General features: G+C 41.1%; 2 protein-coding genes across 3 annotated transcripts in view; one reads left to right on the top strand and one right to left on the bottom strand.

The window, feature by feature from the left end:
- The first annotated feature begins 135 nt into the window (after positions 1 to 135).
- On the top strand, positions 136 to 22,183 carry Bphl (biphenyl hydrolase-like (serine hydrolase)). Its single transcript, XM_013016622.1, has 6 exons — positions 136 to 274; positions 2,799 to 2,965; positions 5,137 to 5,290; positions 13,912 to 14,043; positions 16,953 to 17,076; positions 21,664 to 22,183. Exons 1-6 carry the CDS (start codon positions 136 to 138, stop codon positions 21,749 to 21,751), a joined length of 804 nt encoding a protein of 267 aa, XP_012872076.1. The 3' UTR covers positions 21,752 to 22,183.
- Positions 22,184 to 23,656: 1,473 nt separating this feature from the next.
- Positions 23,657 to 26,188, bottom strand: part of LOC105985962 (tubulin beta-2A chain-like) — an 11,114-nt gene continuing 8,582 nt past the window's right edge. For both annotated transcript variants that reach the window (XM_013016683.1, XM_013016684.1), the window contains exons 2-3: positions 25,939 to 26,049; positions 23,657 to 24,912 (exon numbers count right to left, since the gene is read on the bottom strand). In XM_013016683.1, the coding sequence (XP_012872137.1) occupies positions 23,852 to 24,912; positions 25,939 to 25,999 (1,122 nt within the window). In that variant the 5' untranslated portion in view covers positions 26,000 to 26,049 and the 3' untranslated portion in view covers positions 23,657 to 23,851. The remainder of the gene's footprint in view (positions 24,913 to 25,938; positions 26,050 to 26,188) is intronic.

Genomic DNA, 26,188 nt, shown 5'->3' with positions numbered 1-26,188 from the left:
CTGCTGTTCATGTTACAGTGGGGGGCTAAAAGCTGACGCACAAATCCCTATCCGTGATGCCTGAGAGGGCTGTGGTGCCGCCTCATGCTTGTGAAAGGCATTTCTTTCATATTAAGTTTAAGGTTGGTGTACTAAATGATTTTCCTTTGGGATTTTTCTTTTTCTTTTAGCACCACTGTGACCTCTGCCAAAGTGGCTGTGAATGGCGTTCACCTTCATTATCAGCTGACAGGAGAGGGTGCTCACGCAGTCCTGCTGCTTCCTGGGATGCTTGGTCTGGATATTTTTAATGGATATATTGCGTGCATCCTTTGTGTTCTCTATGCTGTAATCATGTTACTAGATGTCCAATATGGATGGTTAATCTTAGTACTATGCCAAAATGTTTTAAGGGATATTTGCTAGAGTCACATTAGGATTGTTTAGAAAAATAAATCTGTTGCTACTGTATATACTTTTGCTTCCTATAAGTACTTAGTTTACCCATTGAGAACACTGTGAAACCAGTTACCTTTGAGGACGACAGTGGTTAGGAAAAGGGGCGTGGGAGAATGGGGCAGGTGATAGGAGTCAGTGAGCTGCTGTTCAAGTTGTCTGGAGATTGAGAAGTTTTCCAGAGTTTGGGCCCCGTAGAGCTAAAACCAGGATGATTGCTCACTGTTGTGGTTAACATGATTGATTAGAGCTAAGAACAAGATACTTAAAGCCTCTTTTTTTTTGAGGCAAGGTGGCTCAAACTCTCCATCTTCCTGCTCCAGTCTCCCAAGTCCTGGGATTATAAGGGCTTCCTTCCACACGCAGCCAGTATAAAATATTTTTTAAAAAATTAAAATGAGATTAACATATTGCCCATTCTCAATGTGTGAGAATAGTAAAGCCCACTGAATCTCAACTTTATTTCACAGTAGTCCAGATGTAGGAAGTTCAGAGGGAAAATTTATAGTGAGCCCAGGCTATCCACATGTTAGTTTTATGAGGCTTAGGATTGTCACTTTATCTTTTGTTTAGTTAAGAATCCAAGTATATATTTATTTCCTTGTGCTTTAGTCTTTCTCAATTAATTGATTTTCTAATTGTCCAAGCTTGAACAGATACAATACCATTGTAGCTAGGGAAGCATCTTTGTAGGTGGTATTTGTGACTGAGTTTTTCTGATGTCACTGTATGAGATACATTAGGTAATGTCAAGCTAAAATCAATTTACCAAGTTAGAGTTCTGTTATTTTAGTACTTCAATAATTAACCAGGCACAAAAACTTACCATTTTTTGTTATAGAAAACATTACCATGATTCCAAAATTTTCAGATGAAAAATAAGAGTGTTTCTCCTCTCCATATCCAGTCCTCCTCCCCATGAGCCCTTAAATACTATTTCCTGGTAACGAATATATGCTCCTTTAGCACTTGTTTAAAGGTTTAGTATTCCCGGCCTTGGTTTTCAAATGTATACACATGGGACAAAATGTCTTGTCATTTTGAAATTTTTCTGTAACTTGTTCCCTTCCCCCATCTCCCTGTCTTTTGCCCTGCATTTAGGACAGTTCCTTACAGAGGCTCCCTCCACTCAGGTGCATAGGAGAAGCTTGTGTGTCAGAACAATAAACACAGCTAGAAATCCATTGCTTTTTTTTTTGCTTGGGCATTGTGATTGATTTACCTGGTTTTTAGGAAGGGGTGCCTTGAAAGGAAGAATAATGGCCTTTATAATATTAGTGATCCTCACCACTGGAAAGACATTGCTACAGCGCTGAGAGTCCTTTTGTGGCCTAAATTCTGTGTCTTCAGAATCAAGTAGCTTTTACTGTTAAATGCCTATCTGTTACAGGACTGAGCTCTTCTTTCTATTGCTGCCCAGTGGGTGTGAGCATACCACAGGCTATGTGACCATATGGCTAGCTGGAAACTGTCAATCAAGGTTACCCAAACTTGAGAAAAGTTGCTTTCATAAACTGTTCTGTACTTTTTGATAAAGCAAACTTAAAATTTGATTTTTTTCCACAGTTGAACCTCCTTCTTTTTCCATTTCAATGTTTTGTTATAATTTCCTAGTTACTCCCTCCCTCCCTCCCTCTTTTTCTTCCTTCCTTCCTTCCTTCCTTGGCTAGAACTCTGAGCATGGAGCTCTCTCTTGGCTTTTTCTGCTCAAGGCTGACACTCTGCCACTGGACTCACACCTCTACTTCTGAGCTTTGTGTGTTAACTGAAGCTAAGAGTCACATGGGTTTGTCTGTCTGGGCTGGATTTGAACCTCAGTTCTCTAATTTCAACCTCTTGGGTAGCTAGGATTATACACATAAGCCACTGGTGCTTGGCTTATTTCCTGGTTTCTAATTATAATGACAGAATAAAATCTTCAGGATTATTCATTTTAGCTTAGTAAAATGCCATCTGGAAGTTTAGAATTTCCTTTGAATAACTTGGGTCAAAGATCATTACAGATTTTATTGTGACATTTCTTATTTATAAGTAATTTCTTTATTATAAGAAGACAGGCAATAAAGAATTAAACCATATCCGTATGTTTATTTCCATACAGTTTCATTAATTTTTAAAGGCGGAAGTAATACTAGATTCAATGAATAGTCAAGACCCCTGTCCTGAAAATAGCCACTAGGGGGCAATGAGCAGCAAGGCTATAAGCCCCTAGTAAATGAGTCATTCTGAGACTACTTTCCTGATTATGTTCAGAATAGCAGCTAACTCCCTTGTTTTGAGATTATTATTGCATCTTTTTTTCACCCTGATGTGTTTGATAGAACAAAGCACTAATTAGTGTGTAACACAATGGCGGTTTGCAGGAAGCGGAGGGACTGATTTTGCACCCCAGCTTAGCAGCCTGAATAAGAAACTCTTCACAGTAATTGCCTGGGATCCTCGAGGATATGGACACTCTAGACCTCCAGATCGAGACTTCCCACTGGACTTTTTTGAAAGAGATGCAAAAGATGCAGTTGACTTGATGAAGGTGGGTTCCAGGGAACTACTTAGGAGAGGGGGGATGGCTGGGACTGTCTTCATTTATTTTTTGTCATTCTTTAAACAAAGGCAATACTCTGATTCCTGTAGAACTGGGATGGGGAACATCTGACCTACAAAACAATTTTGTTACGTGACTGAACATTCTTGTTAGTCTACCATCTATCTGCCTATGTTGATAGGTTTATATGGCCCATGGATGATGTTATAAATATCCAGATGACCCTTGGCAGAAAAAAGTTTCCCCACCCCTGAGAATCCAAAGAGTTCCAAGAGATATAAAGAAGTAAGTAGATATATCACACAGTCTAGCACTTAAAGACACCACTGCAAAGACTTTTAAGGCTTTGCCTTTCTGACAGGTCATGTATAAATACACTTGTTTTGATGGCATGCACTATATTCAACATTCTTCCAACTCTTTGTTTTCAGTGACCAACTTGTTAAGGAAACACCTCTTCCTTGCTGATGCATTTGTATCTAACTTAGAGTAGCTGCAGGCTGCAGATGTCCTCCTTACCCATGGTTCTGCTTTCTAGCTTTCTATGCAGTCTAGAAATATTAAGTGGAAAGTTCCAGAATAATTCATAAAGGTGTGTGTGTGTGTGTGTGTGTATGTGTGTGTATACACCAGTTTTGAGGCTTGAAGTTAGGCCTGAGTGCTGTCCTTGAGATCTTTGCAGGCTATCATTCTACCACTTGAGCCACAGTTTCATTTCTAGATTTTTGGTGGTTAATTGGAGATAAGTGTTACACAGATTTTCCCAGCCAAGCTGGCTTTGAACTGCCGTCTTCAGATCTTAGCTTCCTATATAGGATTATAGACATGAGCCTCCAACACCCAGCTTCATAAAGTTTTAAATTCTTTTTAAAATTAAATTTTAATTTATTTTAGCTGAAACATTAAAACATAAAATTATACATATTAATATGGCATGTTTTCATTTATATATTATATAATGTTCAAATTAGGTTGAACATTTATCACCTCAAACATTGATTAGTTATTTATGATAAAAACTTTCAAGATACTCTCTTTTAGCTTTTTGAAATGTAACTTTTTAATTGAAATGTAACTTTTTTACTATTGTGATCATAAGTTTTAAATTCCATGACATTCTGAGTACTGATCTCACACTGCCTCACTCCCATGCTCCCCATCCACCTGGAATCTGAATCATCCCCTGGTTCATACTCACTCTGTTCTGCATACATGTAGAAAAAACTGTCTGTGTTAATAGTCGTGGACTGTGGGGCTTCCACCTGCCCCCTACAGATTTCATTGTGTAGATACACTGTGTCTTTCCATGATGTTACCTAATTAATTTGGATTTTAATTATAAATAGGAGTATAATAAACACTTTGTTATTTGTGGATTTAGTTCTTTTTCCTTGCTATTATGAAGAATATTATAGACATTGTAAATAAGTTGCCAGAATTTCATGTGAATTTGGGAGACAATGTACTGGGTTATAGAAGATACATTCATTTATAGCTTAGTGCCAAATGATTATCCATAGTAGTTATGCCACAATATCCCAGCCAGATGTCTTGGAGTAATATTTGTTAATGCTTCAGTTTATCTTTCTAGTCATTCTAGTTTTACTTCTAGGCAACATCTCTCAGAGGCTGTGTCCATTTTCTTTGCCAAACACATTTTCAGAATCCTGGATGTCTCACTGATGAGTTACACTGCTTTGCCATTCTCTTCCTTCTTGTCTGTAGCTGTGTGCTCCCACAGGGATGGCCTGTGACTTCAAGTTCCCTCTCAAATCCACAGGTTTGCTCTCAAAACCTTATTCACACACACACACACACACACACACACACACACACACACACACACACACACCAATATGGGTATTATATCCAAGTATAAATGATTTCCATTGCTCCTATTCCTTGGCACATTTTCATCCAACCAGAAGATACATAGTTCCCATGTAATTCAAAACAAGTTTTTATGACAATTATGTTTATACCCAAGTTAATAGAGAGAAAGCACCATGTTCTCAAGTAGAAGACTCTAGGATTTCCTTTTATTACTAAGTGATCCTCCTGATAATATACCTGCAGTGGTTCTCGTCAGTGTTGACTCAGGCTCCTTTATTAGAGAGGAGCAATAACCTGTGTCTTGCATTGTTCTGTATTTGTCACAGGCACTGCGATTTGAGCAAGTTTCCCTGCTGGGCTGGAGTGATGGTGGCATAACCGCACTCATTGCTGCTGCCAAGTACCCATCTTACATCAGCAAGATGGTGATTTGGGGGGCAAATGCCTATGTCACTGATGAAGATGAAAGGATTTATCAGGGTAAGTCCTGCCAATTGGAGATGTCACAATGATGATTCTTTTTTTTTTTTTCCGTTGGTCATAGGACTTGAACTCAGGGCCTGGGTGCTGTACCTGAGCTTTTGCACTCAAGGCTGACACCTTACCACTTTGAGCCATAGCACCACTTCCGTTTTTTGGGGGGGCGTGGGGTTAATTTGGTGGTAAGAGTCTCATGGACTTTCCTGCCTGGGATGGCTTCAAACTGTGGTCCTCAGATCTCAGCCTCCTGAGTAGCTAGGATTACCCAACTGATAATTCTTCTTATTCTTCTTTCTGTCTCATTCTAACCATGTACTGATATGTCCATTTCAGTTTGCATATCTCATATCAGAAGAATAATGGATTCCTAGGAAAGTTACAGAACTAAGAAAAAGGCCAAGGAAAGGCAGTTCTTGGTTTATTCCTATGAATAATGATCATAAAAGAAATAGGAGAAGCCTATAATCCTAGCTACTCAGGAAGCTGAGATCTGAGAATCATGGTTCAAAGCCAGTCTGGACAGGAAAGTCCATGAGACTTTTACCTCCAGAAAGCCAGAAGTGGTTTTGTGGCTCAAGAGGTAGAGCACTAGCTTTAAGCTGAAGAACTCAGGTACAGCGCCTAGACCCAGAGTTCAAGTTCCACAACTGAACTGCCCTCCCATCACAAAAAGAAAGAGGAGAAATGTGAAATGTGGGTCATAACCTCATTTAAAAGAATGTGAAAACTGGGAGCGGTAGTCTACACCTGTTACTCTAGCTTTCAGGAGGCTGAGACAGGTGTATCATAACCTGGTTTGGGCTACATAGTGAGAATCCATCACCAAAAAACAAAAATAAATAGAAAAACCACATGAGTGTTAAGGAAAAATTGTAGTTGAATATAAAACCTTGTATTTTGGTTAAAAGAATTTCTGTGCCATTTGCATTTTGATATTGATTTTTATTTTTTCCATTTCCTGGAGTTCACGTTGATAAATGTTATTTTGTTTTTGTTTTTTGGGGGGGTATGGTCGTTGGGCCTGAACTCTGGGCTTGGGCGCTATCCCTCAGATCTTCAGCTCAAGATTAGCCTCTACCACTTGAGCCACAGCGCCACTTCCAGCTTTTTTTCTTTTTGCTTATGTGGTGCTGAGGAATCGAACCCAGGGCCTCAGGCATGTAAGGCAAGGGCTCTACCACTGAGCCACCTTCCCAGCCCCAGATAAATGTTATTTCATATGAAGGCATTGAACCTTCATTTGGCTATTTATAATAAATATTCACATGCCATACAATATTATCAATATAGGCAGACAGGATATAGGCAACTGACAAGAAGTGTCTATCCTGTCATATAGCAAATGGTTATATGGTCCATGGACCAGATGTTCCCCATCTCTGCAAAAGTTTTTGTGAACTGAAGCAATAACCCTATGTTATTCAGTTTTCCAAGTACTATGACAAAATTCCTGAATGTCTAATTTCCAATTAAAGGGAAGGAAGGCTTATTTTGGCTTAAAGTTTCAGAGGTTTTAGTCCATGCTTGGCTGGCTCTACTTCCTGTGTATCTGTGGCAAGGCAGAATTTCCTGGCCGTGGGAGCATGTAGCACAACAGAGTTGCTCACCTTATGGAGGACAGAAGCAAAGAGACTGCAAGAGGCAAGGAACACGACACTCTTTAAAGACAAGCCCTCAGTGACCTGATTCCTCTAACCAAGTCCCACTTCTTAATAGCCCGCTCATCTACCAATTATCCATTGATGAGGTCAGCACCCTCAGGATCCAGCCACCTTTCAATAGCACCACCTTCTTAGGGACGGGACTTCCATGTATGAGCCTTTGGGGCCATTTTATATTCAAACCCCAGCTTTTGGTTTTGTTGATTTATTTTGCTATTTTTGTTTTCAGTTTCATTGTTTCTGCTCTGATCTTCATTCTAGTTGCTTTGGGCTTTAAACACCCCCTCTCCTTTGGGTCTCAAAGTAGAATCTTGGCTCATTGAGACCTTTCTTCTTTTCTAGTATAAGCTTTTAATGCTGTAACTCCTCCCCCCCAGGCACTACTGAATATAAACATCCTACACATTTTGATGAGTTGTATTTCCTGTCAGTTCAGATATTTTCTAATATCCCTCCAGACTTCCTTTTTCACCCACAGAGATTTAGGTATTTAGAAGAATAATATCTAATTTCCAAAGACTTAGGCTTTCCCAGACACCTTTCTGCTATTGATATGTAGTGAAATTCCATTAAATTCAGGAAACACACTTCGAATGATTTCATTCTTTTCATTAAAGCTCGTTTTATTCCCCAGAACATGATCTGCCCTGGTCTAAAATTGAACTCATTATCCCCTGACCTTTTCCATAGTCCACCCTGCTCAGTTGTTCTTTTCCCTAAGCACTATCTCTAGCTATCAGCCATGACCTTCCCAGGCATGTAAGCCAGAGCCCCAGAGTCACCTTTCTTGGGCTCCCAGGAGGTATCCTGTGCATCTCCCGCATGGAATGACTTGCCATTGCGTTTCCCTTCATTTCCCTGTGCCCTTGGACCTGCTGTTGTGCATATGCTTTTCTTTCTAGCCACATCCCCCTCAAAGCCATGTTTTTTTTTTACTGCTATACTCTGCTCCCAGACCCTGTCTCAGAAGGCATCCCAGACTCCTTAGGCCGGGTGATGCTTCCCTCAGAGATCCTGCAGCCCTTGCACAGACCTACACTGTGGTCCTTCTTCCTCAAGACTGTCTCACTCACTGTGGTGTGAGCTCACCTTTGTGCAGCTCTGACTCTCCTTTCTCTCTGAACAGTAAATAAATCTGTCTTTCAAATTCACCATAGTCTTTATTCTTTGGTTTGACATCTCTTCCCTTTCTGGCCATCATTGCTGCCATCTTATCCCCTAGTCTGATCTTTGACCAGGTGTCTTCCAACCCACTGGTCCAATGGAGCTAGTGCTTGTATATAGCCAAATCCACTGGACACTTGGATGCCCTTCAGTCCTTTGATCCTTCAGCAGCATTTGGTGGCTCACTGCAGTGTTTGCTCATATGTGTGCAATATCGACCACACTCCTCTTATTGAGGCTTTTCTGTGCTGAAGTTCAGGCTACTGTGTTCTCTGGACATTGCCCTTTCTCTTTGGTCATTCTTTGGCTTTGATGTGTCCTCACTCTTCTCTGTGGGACTGAGATGTTGGGGTCTTTGGGTATCACCCTTGATGTGTTCTGCCTCTCTCTCTCTCTCTCTCTCTCTCTCTCTTTCTCTCTCTGAGACAGTCTTGCTGTGTTGCTCCTAGTTCAAGCAATCCTCCTGCCTCAGACTTCCCAGACTTCCAAGAGCTGGGACTACAGGTGTGTGTCATCATATCTAGCACTTTTCTCTTACCCCCATGCCCTGGCTTTACTTAACTTCAGAATCCCAGACATTTAACATTGTATTGACTTTTCTTATCTGGTAGCTCTGGATATACCTCAAATATACATCTAAAATGGGAACTTACACTCTTTCCATAGACCTTTTTTTCCTGCTGGATTCTCATTTTACTTGATTTTACTTTCAAGTTTTCATTATTCCTGGTCTGAAATTTTAAATGGGAAATTCCAGAAGTAAATTTAAGTTATGCACCATTCTACTCAGTGACCTGGTTTGTGTTGCTACGTTCTGTTGTAGGAGTGTCCTTGTCCAGGACCAAGGACCAAGGAGTGGTCCTTGTCCAGAATATATACACCATGTATGATACCCTCCTGTTAGTCACAGGAAGCCATGTCGGGTACAAGATCAACAGTTAAGACAACATACTGCTTGTATTCAATAAGGGCTTATTTAATATGGCTTCAAAGCCTGAGAGACAGTGCTGGAAATTTTATTACTGTATATTGTTATAGTTGTTCTATTTTATTAGTAGTTATTGATCCTATACTGTTTCTAGTTTATGTATTAGACTTTATCATGTATGTATGTATAGGAATGTATGTAGTGAATATGTAGTGAATTCATTCACTACATCTCCTCTATACAGTACAGGAGATGCATAGGAAAAAAACACGTATAGGGTCCTATACTATCTGCGATTTCAAGCATCTGTGTTTCATGGAGAGGAGGGATTGCTGCAGTATGGCTGCTGTTTAAAAATTCTTGAATAGACTGTAAGGCTTTGAGGCAGACCCTTGTATAATCTGAGTATATATTGGCTGTAACTGGTTCATAATGTTAATGCTGTTAATGAAGAGTGAACAAGTTTTCCTTATTACAGTTCGAGGGTTTAGCACAGATTATATGCCTAAAAAGAAAGTATATCAGCTGGCTGCCAGTGGCACTTCTCTTTATTTCCTATGCCTATAATCCTAGTTACTCAAGAAGCTGAGATCTGGTGATCAAGGTTCAAACCAGCCCAAGCAGGAAGGTCTTTGAGACTCTTATCTCTACTAAACTATATTTAAAAAAAAAAGCCAGAAGTAGAGCTGTGGCTCAAGTGGTAGAGCACTAGCCTTAAACAAAAGAAGGTCAGGGACAGAGCCCAGGCCTGACTTCAAGACACACACACACACACACGCACGCACGCACACACACACACACACACACACACACACACACACACACACACACTCTACCAGTCTCTTTTCCTTCTTTTGAATCCAGATCTGTTCTGTTCTGAATCAACATACAATTTGATTCAAATAATTATTTTTGAGAACTTAAACATAATTACTACCTAATTTTTGGTGGTAATTATGGTTTGGGCCAAACAGTCTTCCATTGAAATAAATTAACAAAAGTAAATATATAAATATGAAGAGCATTTCTGAATGTATGTTACATGCCAGGCACTGCTATTTGATAGTTCATGTGTTAACGCACTTCTCTTTATTTCAGACTTGTTATGGTTCTGATGAGGGAACTAGCAGAGAGGCCAAGTAACGTGCTCAGTTATCACAGAACTGAGCTGTGCATGAGCTGGAACTCACACTGAGGCAGTCTGACTTCTAAGCCTGTGTTCCTAACCATTGCTTAGTATGGATATCTGGCTTTCTTAACTACTGCTGGTTTCCCTCCCATTGAAATTTAGGCAGTGTTTCCTGTGGAAGCTGAGATTTCCCCAGTTTTGACATTCCCATAGATATCTCTCCATATGCCTGCTTTTCCTAAGTTAATTCATAAAAGGATATCTTGCTGTCCCATGAGAAGACTTAATGTTTCAGCAAGAAAAAAATCATGTTGAACATTGGCTATTGTTTTTGACGTTGTGTGTGTGTGTGTGTGTGTGTGCGCGCGTGCGCATGTGCATGTGCATGTGTGCTAGTACTGAGGCTTTAACTCAGGTCCTGGAAATCTCACTTGACTGGCACTCTACCATTTTAGCCACATCTTCAGTTAATTGGAAGTAAGAATTTTGAGGATTTTTCTGCTCAGTCTGGTTCTGAACCTCAGCCCTTAATTCTCAGCTTCCCATTAGGATTCCAGGCATGAACTACCAATGCCTTGCCCCACTAGGTTCTTAAAAGGTCTGAGCCTTCACACTATAGATAACTTGTTTTTTCCTAATTGATTGTTTTTCCTCCACTGGTTATTTTGTTTATTAGCATATACTAGTTGTGTAGTGGGGAGATTCACTGTGGCATTTCCACACATATGAACAACATATTACAATCAACTTCCTCTCTCCTCTTCTTTCCCCTTCTCTAGACAATCTCAGTAGGCCTCATTGTTTCATTTTCATACATGCAAAGACCACATTTACCATATTCATTTTCATTCTTCCTTTTCCATAGCTCCTTCCCATCTGAGCCAAGGAATTTCACCATGGCATTTCAGATGTGTGTATGTTTTGTTCAGAACAATCCTCTCTGTTGTTTTCTCTTTCCCCAATTCCTGGTTGATTTAATTTTTTCTTATTTCATACTTAGTAGAGTTACTTCAGGCATAGGGGGTATGTGAATTATGATGTTCGTCCGCCTGCTGTGGAGCCCAGGAGCTATCATTGCATACTCTCTTGTTGTGTTACTGCCTCTTCTCATTTCACCTCTTCTCCCTGCACCCTTCAACCCTGTCCTGTGTCTTTATGAGAACAATATTGCCTTCTCGGACTTCTTTTTTTTTTTTTTTTTCTTTACATTTCTGACACCTATTGGGATGCTACTGGCAGCATTTATTGTCATTGCTGTATTGTATTCCACAGACAATATTGGGTATTTATGGCAGTCTTATTTTTTGAATCTTTTACCACTGGCAGATAGCTAGTTTATGTCTGATGTTGCTGTGAGCATCCTCCTACCTTTTCCTGGGTGAAGGAATGGTAGAATCTCCAGGATAAGAACTCATGGTGAAATTGCTAATGATCCTGTGTGCAGAAATTATATCACAAGTGAGGAATAGTCACTCCTAGTCTGAAAACAGACTAATTAGTATACTTCTCTCCATTGATGTCTGCCTTTCCTCCTAGAGTAGTCCTACTCGTGGAGTTACCATGCTGCCCTTATGATTTTTAGGGTTCTTTCTTTTCTACAGAGTTGTTTACTCTGTACTCATTACTTAGTTTTTATCACCCACTGCAACTCCATCGTAGCATCAGAGTTACAGCCTGTATATGATGCAGTTGTTCCACTGCAAGAGGTCCCCTCATAAGCTGTCCTCTGCCCCATAGCCTAAAGTAGAAGAATCTACAGAATCATCTTATTATTTAGGGCAGAGGGTGCTAGGGATTGAACCCAGGGCCTCAGGCATGCATATGATTTGCCACTGAGCTGCTCCTGCAGCCTCTCTACAGTGAATCTTTTCACTGGCTTTTACAATATTGTCTTGCAGTTTCTTTCTTCCTTTCTTCCTGCAAATCTCTTTTTTTTATATTCCTCAAATCTGTTCAGGCAGCTTCTTTTCGCCGCTCTGATGTCTTTTCATTACTATATGGAGTAGTTTACCTCTTCCAAGCCTCTGTAGTCACCTCACTCCAGCCTCTCTCTGAATATTTAAATCAGTCTGCAGAGACAGAAGCAAGCTGCCTGCTGTAATGGGGTCCACTGTAGTTGTAATTAGCAGTCTTTCCTCATTCGCAAAGTTCCCTTTGAGTGTCTGCTTGAGAACCATTTGGAGCTGTGTATAGATTAGACTTGAATTCAACTCATTTATATTATTTTTCAGATATTGTGTTTCAGTTACTCTTCTCAAGCTTTCATTAAGCAATATCTAAAATGCTGGAGAACACTGGAATCTTTATCACAGTACTTAAAGAAATGTGGAAAATATTAACCTCTATACTTGCATTGATCTATTTAAAGGCAGATTTTATTGTTTCTTTTCTACTAATGAATCATCTACTATATAGCTTAGAGTTGTGTTTAGCTTTCATACTCAATCTCTTCCATACCATAACTTAAAATTAGTAATTTATTTGTGTTTCTCAGTGTGCCAGAAAAATGCTGTTATGTAGCCAGAGTTGGTGTCTGTATCTGTATCTGTGGGGTTCTTCATCTGTGGATTCAAGAAACCATAATTGAAGCTAGGTACTTTGGCTCATGCGTATAATCCCAGCTATTCATGAGGATACATTTGTGGTTTGTGGCTAGCCTGGGCAAAAAGTTCTTAAGACCTTTATCTCAATCAGCAAAATCTTTGTGTGATGGTACTTGCTTAGCTATGAGGGAAGTGAAAATAGGAAAGTCATGTTTAGGCCATAAGTGTGTGACCCGATTTGAAAATAATGAAAGAAAAAAGGACTGGGGTGTGGCTCAAGTAATATAGTACCTGCTTGGTAAGTAGAAGGCCCTTAGTTCAACCCCCAATAGTGAGAAATGAAAGAAAGAGTGGCTGAAAATATTAGGAAAATGATGTCTGTGTGTCTGTGATGAACTTAGGTAGATTTTTTTGTCACACAGTATTCTGTTTAGCATTTAAATTGTGTTAGCTAGAGTAAATAATGTTGAGATGACTTAAAGTAAAAGGGAGGGCCAGGAGCAGGTAACTCATACCTGTAATTCTGGCTGCTGAGCAGGCTGAGACCCAAGGATAATGACTCAAAGCCAGCCCATGTGGGGAAGTAAATTACTAAATAAATTACTAAAAATTAAGCCAGAAGTGGAGCTATGGCTCAAATTGTAGAACAATAACCTTGAACAAAATTAAAGCTCAGGGACAGTGTCCAAGTGCTGAGCTCAAGCCCCTGGACTGGGAAAACAAAGTATATAGGAAGAGCTTGAACATCTAGTTTTTGAATCTATGGGGTTCCTGGATCCAATCCTTGCAGACACCAAGAGAAATCTTTAACGGTACTGTTATGCAGTCAAGTTAAGGGACTATTTCCTTTAATGCTTTCAGAGCCAGTCTATTTTCATTCAGTAGAAGGCATGGGCCTAGGACCTGGTATAGATGCCCTTCCCCTTAGTGTACGTCCTGAAGGGAGACAGATGATCATCTGTGAATGCAGGAAATACTTCAGGGCTGTGTCCCATGCTCAGCAGAACAGATAAGAAAGGTGATGAAGTAGGCTTCCTGACCTCTGAGCAGAGCTGTGAGGTGTGGCCCATTCAGGCCCTGGGGAGCCTTGCAAGCTCAGTTAATGTAAGGTTCAGAAGAAACACATGCTAGGGAGAGTTAAAGAAAGTATCTTAGAGTGAGACTAATCCCATCCTGTCCACACTTCTGTTTTTCAGGTATCCGAGATGTTTCTAAATGGAGTGAGAAAGCAAGGAAGCCCCTGGAAGTCCTGTATGGGTATGACTACCTAGCCAGAACCTGCGAAAAATGGGTGGATGGCATATCACAGTTTAAACATCTGCCAGATGGTAGGTGGCCTGTGATGGTTCCTTTGCTGATTAGATGAATGTGTGCATTCCTCTCTGATGTCCCAGGAATCCCACCGTGTTCCTCACGGAGAGGACACTAGTTGTATGCAATATGAGCTCTTGTGTAGCAAGTCTGCCTTGGACTCAAAGCAGAGCTACATGTGTGAAAGTTCACACTTCTAAGCCTTTATAGCAAATGTCATTTTTCCCTTCAGTGGAGGTGATGACAAAATAGTTCTCTAGAAGCCTCTGTTTCTATTTTCTAATTCCCGAATGGGTAATTATGTCATGATTTTTCACTCTAGTAGAATTATTGTAAAGAAGAGAGCACTGACATCTTTCTGAAGATGACAGCATCTTCAGAACCAGGTTATATGACCTTAGCCATGAACCAATGACTCCCTTCCTTTATCTGAAGAATCAGGGAGATTCTCATGAGCAGTAAGGCGTGACATATTTTAGAGCCCTTCTGAATTAAAGTCTGTTTTTATATGGCTGTGTATGAGCAAGCTTTCCACAGGTATAATAGATAACCATCTTAGCAAAGAAAAGACTTATTTTAATTTACAGCGGTCCGTGACGAGGGAGAGGCAGTGGGGCAGAACATCATGACAAGAGCACATGGCATAGCACAGCCACTTACCTCATGGCTGTAAAGTCAAAAAGAAAAAGAAACAGTGTGCCCTAATGACTTGAAGACCTCTTCCAGGCCCCACCTGGTGCTACTCTAAGGAACAAGTCTTTTAGGGACCTTAACAATCTTTATAAGCCTTGGAATCTGTTCTCTCTCTCTCTCTCTCCCTCTCCCTTTCCCTCCACATATCTCTCTCCATCTCTCTCTTCCCTCCCCCTCCCTCTTTTGCTATCTCTGCTTCCCTGCCTCCCTTTCTCCTTGCCTCCTTTTTCTTTTATAATCATGGAAAAAATAGAGTAGCTAGGATTTAATTGGGAAGACTTTCAGGTACAGAATACTTGTGGTTGAAGGACTAATTTGTTCTACTGGTAGTTATTTCCAATGCTTCCAATCATCTGGCATATCAAAACTTGTACAATGAAAAGACTTTGGAAATGTTCCATTTCTGGTTTAAGTTCAAAACAGCAGATGCATGCCTTGCAATGATTCTGTTCTAATGTAGCATCTGCCATATAAACAGGTCTTTGAGATGTATTTTCCTCTGATCTTAGAAGAAACTGCTATAAAACAATGAGTTTACACTGTGAAATGTAAACTTTTGTACTTTATAGAAGAGTGCAATTAAAAGATAGGAAGATCCAAGGCGGAAAAAAAGTTTGAACAATGATTCAAAGTTACAGTATGATGTGGAGTATCTAATAGTATAAAAATACCTTGCAAAATCCTTTTATTTATAATTGTTCTCTAAGATTTATGGATGCTTGCCTTGACAGAGTTGTTAATTGTACAGCTTTGGAATCAGGTGGGTCTGCATTTGAATTACAGCTCTATCACATGGTCTGCTGTCAAAACAGATGGAGGCAGATGACTTAACTTCTCTGTGCTTCAGTTTCTTCTCTGTGACTAGGCTAATGTAATACCTACCTCATAAAGTTGTACAGATTGAGTGGGATAATACATGCCTAGCATAGTGCAGTTACAGCGTTTGATGAACAATTTCTGTTTCTATTATTATAGAAGTGTTCAGTTTATAAATAATGACTTACTGAGCGAGGTAAAATGTGTAACCTTTATAAGTATTTAGTAACACACCGTTCCTGGTACACAGGGAGTACTTGGCTTTATCAAAATGGTCTGAATAGATGGCAAATGTGTGCCATCCAAGCCTCAGGAGAAGGAGGCTTCAAAGACCTAGACATCTATTTCCCCTATCACCAGGCCACTTCTCATTTAGTGGCGAGCCACCTGCAGATGAAGAGGCCTAGGCCTGTACCTTATGGGCAGCAGCATGAAGCTGGCTCCCAGCACACTTTTCTCTCAATACAGACAGAGGTGGGAGACGGTGAAGGAAAGAGTTATCTGTAGGGTTACGCAGAACGTTCCATGTGGCTCTTAGAATTATGATTATTCCTGTTTTGAGACTGAAGCTCATGGTGAAGGAGCCTAGGCAGAAGTTGGAGCATAAGCTGACCATTGCCTCAGTAATGCTGTTCTCAGCAGGCCCAGATCCAGATCCTCAGATCTCAGAGTGTGGGAGGCAGGAAAATCCCCCAGGCTCTAGCAGTAAAGATCAGCCGTTTCCCAGGAGCACATTGCAATTCCAATATGAATCTGTATAACAGGCCATCAGGAGTGTCACATCTGCCCGTGGCTGATGGGCCGCCCTGTATGACAGAAAGAGTGGCAGTTTTCTTTGTTTGATTTGTAAGGTATTAATTTAAATTAGGCAAAGCAGTTTGTTTGCTAATATAACTTACAAACACAAAAGCGTAGAGAAATACAAATAGAAACCCAAGGCTTTTAGAGCTGGAAGGAGTCACAAATTCAAACCAGTTTTTACAGACAGGGAAACAGCCACCGAGGTAGGCATTAGTCACCTTTCCATCACTAATAAAATACCTAAGGTAGTTCATTAACTTATAAGAAAAGAATGCTTATTTGGTTTACAGTTCTGAAGGATTCAGTCTATGGTAAAGAGGTCCCACAGCTTCGGTCTCTGAGGCAGTGCATTGTGGTAGGAACGTGAGACATTGCATACTGGCCTACATCACAAGTCAGGGAACAGAAGAGAGGATGGAATAGGACCCTCCAATCTCCTTGACAAGCACTCCAATGACCTAAAAACTTACACTAGTGCTCAGCTTCCACCACATCCCATAGCCCTTCTCCAGGATCCAAGCCTTTATTACCAGACTGCGTCAGTGTGGCTGTGTGAGCTGTTTTTTCCTCTTTTAGAATGCTTACACTGAGGTCAATTCTGGGCTTTGCCTTGCAGGTAATATCTGCCGGCACTTGCTGCCCCTGGTTCAGTGCCCCACCCTAATTGTGCATGGCGAGAAGGACCCTCTGGTTCCACGTTTTCATGCCGACTTCATACATGAGCATGTGAAAAGGTCAAGGTGAGTCCGGGCTCAGCATCTCTGAAAGGAAGCAGGAACAGTGGGGAGTGTATCCATTCAGCCATTTAGTAGCAGTGTGTTTCCGGTACCACAGGGACGTGGCCAGCAGCAACCCTGACCAGTGGGAAGCCAGTATCTGAGAAGAAAGGGCCTCTCTGATTCTTGTAATGGGTAAATGTGCAGATGGGAGCCAAGTTTAATTTTTTGTTTCTGATTTTTGTGGGTTTTAAAATAATTTTGTTGTCAAGGTGATGTTCAGAGGGGTTACAGTTACATAAATAAGGTAGTGATTACATTTCTTGTCTAACTTGTTAACCCCTTCCCTCATTTTTCTCCCTCTTTCCCTCTCCCTATTCCCTCGCCAACATACTGTCTTGTGAGTATGGCTGTTGCATTGGTTCCTCCTTTGTCCTTTATCTCACCATTTTGTTGTTCCCCTTCCCATCCCTAGTTCTGATAAACATATACGCAATTCCCAGGGTACCAAAATTGAATGCAGTGACAACAGGAGATAAACTATAGGGTAGTAAAAAAGTAAAAAGAAATCATGTAGTACATTGAGAACAACAAAGGAAAACCTCTTGTGTCTATGTCTTGAAATTCATTTTGCTTAGCATCATCTTTTTGGTCATATGTATATAGCTATTGAGCTATTCTGCTCATCTGCTAAGATTACCCTAGATGTATACTAATTATTATTAATAAGGGAGACCATGGGACCTATGTTTCTTTGGGTCTGGCTTCACTTAATATGATTTTTTCCAAGTTTTAGTGGAGTTTTTTGGTGCTGGTCCTAGAACTTGAACTCAGGGTCTGTACACCATCCGGAGCTTTTTTGCTCAAGGCTAGCACTCTGTCGCTTTAGCCACAGCTCACCTTCCGGCTTTTTGGTGGATAATTGGAGATAAGAGTCTCATGAACTTTCCTGCTTGGGCTGGATTTGAACCTTGATCCTCAGATCTCAGCCTACTGAACAGCTAGGATTACAGGTATAAGCTACAGGCTCCTGGTGGTGCTTAAATTTTATCAATCTTATTAACTGAGGCTCCTGGTACTGTTTAGATTTTATCCATCTGATTAACTGAGACAATTTTGTATAATTTGAGAAATTTTATTTTAGTTTTTTATTATAAAAATACTACCTATCTAGGAAAAAATGTATAAACAGGAAAACATAATGTTAGTCCTGCTACAGGTTTAAATACTGCCATCATTAGCATTTTTATGCATGATGTAACCACAGTCTATATTTCTGAGACCTGCTTTGTTTCTCACTTGAAATTATGTTGTAAACTTTTTATGTACTTCAGTCTTAAATGCGTACACACAAAACTGAGAAACCTGTTATCACGAACTACAAACATCTGCATGTACTGGCTATGGTGCAGAGCCAGTAAGGAGCAAAGAGAGCTGATAGATTCACATCACCTTGTGGTTAGGCACTGTGGCTCACATTGTAATCCTAGCTACTCAGGAGACTAATATCTGAGGATCGTAGTTTGAAGCCCAGACAGAAAAGTCTATGAGACTCAAATTAACCACCAAAACAGCTGAAGTGGAGGTTTGGCTCAAGTGTAGAATGCCGGCCTCAGTACTGGCACCAAAAAAAAAATCACATTTTTAGACAAGTCTTCAGATTTTTAGACAAGTTTATAAGTTGATTTAATAAGCAGTAAGATATTTTCAAATTAGGCTTTATAAAATTAGAATACTAAATCATGGTTGGGATTTAAAATTGAAACATAATTTTGTGTCAAATGTTTTTACTATTAGATTCATCCTTTCATTAATCCTCCTAAAAGTTTTCTGTATAATCTGTCTTTGGGCTTTAATATAATTTCATATTTTTAGAATATGTACATGTGATTTTCTTCATAGCATTTTATATTTTAAAAGGTATTTGGCATAAAACACCTAATTGTATTTTACTGCAAACTCATGAAAAATAATACATCCATTTTACAGATAGGAAGCGAGGTTGTTCTATGTTAAATATCTTTCAGGTGGTACAGCAGTAAATGACAAATTTTGGATTTTCTCCTACTACATAGTGTTTTCACTACAGCCCAGCTGTCTCTTGTAAACATACTCCTAGTGCAATGGTCATCTGCCTGGAGTGATATGTCAGTGGCCTGCTTAGTGGTCATCCAGCTCTAGAGAAATAGCATTTTCTGGATAATTCAGAGGAAGCATTTTAGTAAAGTCAGGCTATGAGAAAGTTCAGTATGGCAACTCTTCCAGATACATTGCCTAGCTACAGAATACATAGGTGTGAGACAAAAATGCACCCTCTTGTATGAGAATTAATTGCTCCAGTAGACTGTCTTGTGGAAGATCATTTTCTTACAATCATAAGCTTGGAACAAATGACATGAAGGTAAAGTGTTATTAGTGATGATTATCTCAAACTGGCCTGTGTTTTCCACTGTCTCTTCTAAAAGAGCCCTTTACATTGGGCAGGAATATACCTAGAACATTCTTGGCTTATTTGGAAACCCATGAAAGGAAGCTGGATTCCAGGAGTTCGACCGTCCAACTGTGATGGTGTGCAATCTGACAACAAGGAGACCAGCTCAGGAGAATAGGCTTTAATGAAATTGAGATTTCATTACCTTGCCAGATGCATTATTAATTATACTTATAGACTTAGTCTGTCCCATCACAGATGTTTACCTGGATATTATGTATGATGCAAACCATTTGTTCTGAGTTACATCCTCATCATCAATATTGTCAACTTTTATTGGGTTTATTGGGGCAGAACCTGGCTATAAATCTGTACTTTGTCATAGTTCTGGAGTCTAAGCACAAGGCTGGTTTGGTTTCTGTTGAGTCTTTTCTCCCCAAGTTGTAGATACCCTTCTTTCCCTCATATCTTCATGTGATCTTTCCTCTGCAACTATGTCCAAATTTCTTCTTATAAGGATACTAGTCACCATGTGGCCTCATTTTGAACAAATTAGACTCTGAAATCTCAATGTATTAATTTAGAGGGCACAATTCAGCCCATGATTGTGTTTTAGACCTCATAAGTTAGGGACCCAGCAGAGACCAGTGTCTGGGTTTCATAACCAAGTACAAATGCTGGTCCTTGCCTGGATCCCTCTGTCCCCTTGGCCCTCCCTTGCCAGCATACCCGTTCAGTCACGGCTCCTCTTCAGTGGGGCTTCTCGCAGTGAGGTCTTGTGGCTTTGTGGTCATACCTTTTTTTCCCTATTTTTTCAACTGTCACTTCTTTTTATTATTATTGCTACTTTCATTGTCATTATAGAGGTGATGTACAGAGGGGTTACAGTGACATAACAGGTAATGAATACATTGCTTTCTTGCTTTTTTTTTTTTGTCGGTAGTGGGGCCTGGGCTCTGTCCCTCAGCTCTTCAGTTCAAGGCTCTACCACTTGAGCCACAGCACCACTTCCAGTTTTCTGGTAGTTAATTAGAGATAAGAGTCTCATGGACTTTCCTGTCTGGGCTGGCTTTGAACTGTGATCCTCAGATCTCAGCCTCCTGAGTAGCTAGGATTATAGGTGTAAGCCACCAGCGCCTGGCCTTATCTTCCAATTTGAAAGGAAGATATCTGGATCCTTCACTCATGTCAGAGTTACAATGGGTCTGATACCTTCTCAGGCCAGCTCCCTTCCCCAGAGAAGGGCTAGGTAATAGAGCTGTAGCTCAAATTGGTAGAATTCTCACTACCTACTACTGAGGTAGTAAGGGGTTTACACAATGCATACTAGAATTTTTCCCCAATGTAGTCCTTGCTATATCTACTTGTCACTGTAGACATAATAGCTTGAACTTGTGCTTACATTCTTCAACCTTTAATTTGTTCAAATTTTCCCCTATTTCTACACTTTGGTAACTAATAAAATGCAGAACCCAGAGACAGTTGTTTTTTAAAGGAATTGCAAACCAGCCTTCTTTGACCCAAATCCTAAGCCTCCTCTTACTCAAATCCAAAGTTGTAACAGGACAGAGGTTACAAATAAGATGAGCTTCAACAGCTATAGAAGTAGCTCTGGGCTCAGGCCTTGATAACAGCCATAACTGTCCTGAGGTATTTTGCCATCTGTTTGGTGGCTAGTAGAAGGCTTATTTGCTCAGTACTAAAAACATGAACCTGGAACACTAGGGTGATGAATTCGTATTTGCTCTTTCCTACTATGCAGATAAGTCCAAGAGGCTCACTTGCTCAAGCCAGTGGACTCTGGACATGTTTTGTTTTCTTATTGCCCTTCTAGCCTTCTCTCTTTAAATAAACTTCATTAGAAAAGATTTTTTAAAAGTAATCACTAAACTACCACTTCTCTCATTTTGTCCAAACCATATGTTACAGGCTATGATTCCAAATATGCTGTTTCTGTCTCTGTTAGGTGAGCACCGGAGAGTCACAGTCAGCCCAGGTGCTCAGAGCCTATAGTGGTTTCAGCCCCTGTCTGTTCATAGAAAATTTATACAGTTCTTTCCATGGCTCCCCAGTGCTAATTGGCGGTTTTTCACTTCAGATTTTAATAAAAGGTTGAAGGAAAATGATTGTAAGTGGTATGTCTGCCATTGGCTAAAAAAATTTTTGTTTGATTTGTTTAGATTGCATCTAATGCCAGAAGGCAAACACAACCTGCACTTACGTTTTGCGAAAGAATTCAACATGTTAGTGGAAGACTTTCTACAATGAAACTCTATCTGAGGACTTTTGTGGACTAGAGGTTCTGTGATGAGGGCCTTGATCATGTGACTCCATCACCAAGATACCTCAGCACTGCCCTCTGTCCTCCCATCATGCCTCAGTTCCCAAGAGTCCTGTCCTCCCTACAATGTGATCAAATCAGGTGGGCTGCGTGACATATGGAAAAACCTCAAGTTTTAATGGCTCCAAAATGAAGACTGAGTTCTTTAACATTCTATTGTAGATTTCTATCATTCTCTTAAAAATAAGTTCCTACCATGATTTATTTTCAGATATGCTTCAAGTAGAAAATTTATTCGTGTCTATTTACGGATCTAGAATTCACAGCATACCTTTATCTTATAGGTAAAGATGGGCTTGTCTTTACTTGTATTCATTACCTTGTTCTAAAGGAAGGAAATAAAATCTTCAACAACTCTGTTTCTGCAGATTTGTAGGGTATCTAAGAAAACAGCAAAGAAGGGCAGGTTTGCTTTATCCCCAAACTACTCTTCACTCTTGGTTACTAAGAGGTGTTTAAAAGCTGCCTTTGGGATGTAGAGCTGTAACTCTAGTGGTAGAGTACTAATGTTGAGCCAAAGAAGCTCAGAGACAGTGCCCAGGACCCAAGTTCAAATCCCCTCCATCAAAGCTGCTTTTGCTGGGCTCATTAATTAACTATAAGCAGTAAACAAGCTAGGCATTTTGTCTCCATTTTGTGTTCACTCTAGCCATTTTCTCTGCAGTCTTTAGAATCCAGGAAGAACTATTAATAACATCTTTCCAACAGGGATGGAAGGAACAATAGAGCCTCCTCCAGACAGCCCACCCACTAGACAGTGATGACTTGTTTATCCTCAGCAGTGAGGACAGTGATGACTTCTTCAGAGCCCTTCCCAAAGTAAAAACAGAAATAATGATCAACCAGACCATACTTTGACCAGGACTGTTAAATAATTATGCATTTATGCATAACTGTTTTGCCCTGTCCCTATCTCTTTATTAACCTAAAGCTCATTTTTAAATCTCAAAGAAGACCAAAAGCGTATACTGAAATGCTGCCTTCCCGTGACATTCCTATGTCATGTAATCTTTCTCTGCCCTTTATCATGCTTCTTTATTGGTATATAGAAGTGAATGGCTGGAGCTGGGCGCTGGTGGCTTATGCCTGTAATCCTAGCTACTCAGGAGGCTGAGATCTGAGGATCATGGTTCAAAGCCAGCCGGGGGAAGGAAAGGCCATGAGACTCTTATCTCCAATAAACCACCAGAAAACTGGAAGTGGCACTGTAGCTCAAGTGGTAGAGTGCTTGCCTTGAGCTGAAGAGCTAAGGGACAGCTCCCAGGCCCAGAGTTCAAGCCCCACAACTGAAAAAAAAAAAAAAGTGAGTGGCTAGATCTGATGTGTTGAACTCCAAGAGTTTGGGCTTGGAGACTAAAAACTCTGGTTTCATTGGCTCAGTATTGAGAAATTTTTTTTTAATATTTTGGGCCAGGGGAAATAAAATATATTTAATCTTTTTACTCAAACAGGTATGCAGTTGTTAAAAGTGCTGATGCAGCAATCCTACATTGCTATTAAAATTAAACATTGAGCCAGGTGTTGGTGGCTCACACCTATAATACTAGCTCTCAGGAGGTGGAGATCTCAGAATTGAGGTCCAGAACAGGCCCCAGAAGACAAATCTGCGATAATCTTACCTCCAGTTCTCCAGCAAAAGACTGGAAGTAGAGATGTGGCTTAAGTGATAGTGAGCCAGCACGGAGGAAAAAAAAAAAAACCAAGTGAGTGTGAGAGGCTGTGAACTCAGGCACCAGAGCTGACATTTGAAAGAAAAAAAAAGATTAAACTTTGTACTTAAGAAACACATGTGAAAGAATAAAAGCTATTCAAAGGATAATAAAGAGTACAGGTATAATTAACACATGCTTCTTTATTAGCATAGATGTGTTAAAAGACAATACTGTAATCTTTAAAGGAGATCCACTTATTACATCAACAGTGAATTTCTGACAGAGGCAAAACTGAGCACCATGGTATACAAATAAAAGACCATGCTGGAGGACAATAAGAGTTCACTAAGGGTGCACGATTTATTTCAGAAGTTCTTAAGCCTCATCTTCACCCTCCTCCTCCTCAAACTCCCCCTGTTCATCAGCAGTGGCATCCTGGTACTGCTGGTACTCAGACACCAGGTCATTCATGTTGCTCTCAGCCTCAGTGAACTCCATCTCGTCCATGCCCTCACCGGTGTACCAGTGCAGGAAGGCCTTGCGCCGGAACATGGCCGTGAACTGCTCGGAGATGCGCTTGAACAGCTCTTGGATGGCTGTGCTGTTGCCAATGAAGGTGGCCGACATCTTGAGGCCACGCGGGGGGATGTCACACACAGCCGTCTTCACGTTGTTGGGGATCCACTCCACGAAGTAGCTGCTGTTCTTGTTCTGCACATTGAGCATCTGCTCGTCCACCTCCTTCATGGACATGCGGCCTCGGAAGATGGCAGCCACCGTCAGGTAGCGGCCGTGGCGGGGGTCGCATGCAGCCATCATGTTCTTGGAGTCGAACATCTGCTGGGTGAGCTCGGGCACTGTGAGGGCCCGGTACTGCTGGCTGCCCCGGCTGGTCAGGGGGGCAAAGCCTGGCATGAAGAAGTGCAGGCGGGGGAAGGGCACCATGTTCACGGCCAGCTTGCGCAGGTCTGCGTTCAGCTGGCCTGGGAAGCGCAGGCAGGTGGTGACCCCACTCATGGTGGCTGACACCAGGTGGTTGAGGTCTCCATAGGTGGGCGTGGTCAGCTTCAGGGTGCGGAAGCAGATGTCATACAGGGCCTCGTTGTCAATGGAGTAGGTCTCATCTGTGTTTTCTACCAGCTGGTGGACAGATAGTGTGGCATTGTAGGGCTCCACCACAGTGTCTGACACCTTGGGTGAGGGCATGACGCTGAAGGTGTTCATGATGCGGTCTGGGTACTCTTCTCTGATCTTGCTGATGAGCAGGGTGCCCATGCCTGACCCAGTGCCACCTCCCAGAGAGTGGGTCAGCTGGAAGCCCTGGAGACAGTCACAGCTTTCTGACTCTTTCCTCACCACATCGAGGACAGAGTCGACCAGCTCGGCTCCCTCTGTGTAGTGGCCCTTGGCCCAGTTATTGCCGGCCCCGCTCTGGCCTGCCGGGGGGAAAGAGAATCTCAGACACAGACTCAAGGGATATTGACTTGTGTCATTCAAATTGTGGATAAGGTATGAGTTCCTAGAAAACCTTTGATATTTTCTTATACACACATTTGTTACATGAAGAGAATGTTTTTCAGTATGTCAGTGATCTTCATAAGTTCTAGGCATCATGATAAAGAAGCTGGTTGAGAAAGGAAACATCTTAACCAAACCAAAGAGCATCTAAAATGATCAACAGAGGAGTTAGAGGCACATGGCTTAGTGGGTAGAGTGCTAACCAATGAGCAAAAGCATCAGGTACCCAGTTAGAGTCCTGATCTCAGACCAAAAGAAAAAAAGATGAAAAGAAATAAAATGAAGAACAGAACATCATAAATAATTAGGTGCAATTGAACCAGCATGATAGCCCATGCCTGTATTTCAGCTTCTCAAGAAGTGGGAAAAGGAGAGCCCTGGTCCAAGGCTACTATGGGTCCAGAAAAAAAAATTGAAACCCTGTCTGAAAAATAAAATAAAAATAAAACCGATGACTAGAATATGAGAAGACTTGCCAGGCATATGCAAGTCCCTGAAATCAAACCCCAGCACTCCCCAAAACAAAACAGCTAGTGGGAGGAAGCACAATGTGATCAGAGAGGATGGGCTTCAGGCACTTGTCGAAACATTGGTCATAAGCCCAGCTTATGACCTCTGACATCCCCAAATGGTTACTGGTTGTCCACAGTTCCATGAAATTACCTGCATTTGTGAAGCCCTAGTGGAAGATTGCTTTGTTCTCTGTTTATTCCCTTCAGAGGCTGCTCTGTCATAGAGGACTGGTCAGGGCTCTGCAGCCTAGCACTGATCTCTGAGATGTCTGAGGGGCCTGGAGCATGACCCCAACATACTGAGTGTGTGATGCCAGGCCTGGGGGTGTATGGATCCAGGCTTAGCTCGACAGTGAACATAGAATGGTAGAGTGCATGGGTTTAGGAAGAAGGGGACCAATTTGTTATGTGCCATGAACCATGATGACATACCGAACACAAAGTTGTCTGGCCTGAAGATCTGGCCAAATGGTCCCGACCTCACTGAATCCATGGTGCCCGGCTCCAGGTCCACCAGGATAGCCCGAGGGACATATTTGTTACCTGTGGGAGCAAGAGTTGATTTAGACCTGTGCTTGGCAAGCAATTCATGAGCAGAACTCATAAGTCATAGGTAACTCTCACAGCATCATTTATTACAGAAAATTCCAGCACTGAGACAAAAGGAGGAAACAGAAATGGA

The sequence above is a fragment of the Dipodomys ordii genome, unplaced genomic scaffold (genome assembly GCF_000151885.1).
Source record: "Dipodomys ordii isolate 6190 unplaced genomic scaffold, Dord_2.0 Scaffold32, whole genome shotgun sequence".
NCBI lineage: Eukaryota > Metazoa > Chordata > Mammalia > Rodentia > Heteromyidae > Dipodomys > Dipodomys ordii.
The sequence above is the reverse complement of the archived record's forward strand: the minus strand, read 5'-3'. Positions and strand labels throughout refer to the sequence as shown.

Excerpts from the sequence above, each read along its gene's own strand:
- Bphl (XM_013016622.1), top strand. The coding sequence starts at position 136 with ATGATTTTCCTTTGGGATTTTTCTTTTTCTTTTAGCACCACTGTGACC. Across the intron at positions 2,966-5,136 it reads ATGCAGTTGACTTGATGAAG|GCACTGCGATTTGAGCAAGT; the intron begins GTGGGTTCCAGG and ends TATTTGTCACAG. Across the intron at positions 17,077-21,663 it reads GAGCATGTGAAAAGGTCAAG|ATTGCATCTAATGCCAGAAG; the intron begins GTGAGTCCGGGC and ends TGATTTGTTTAG.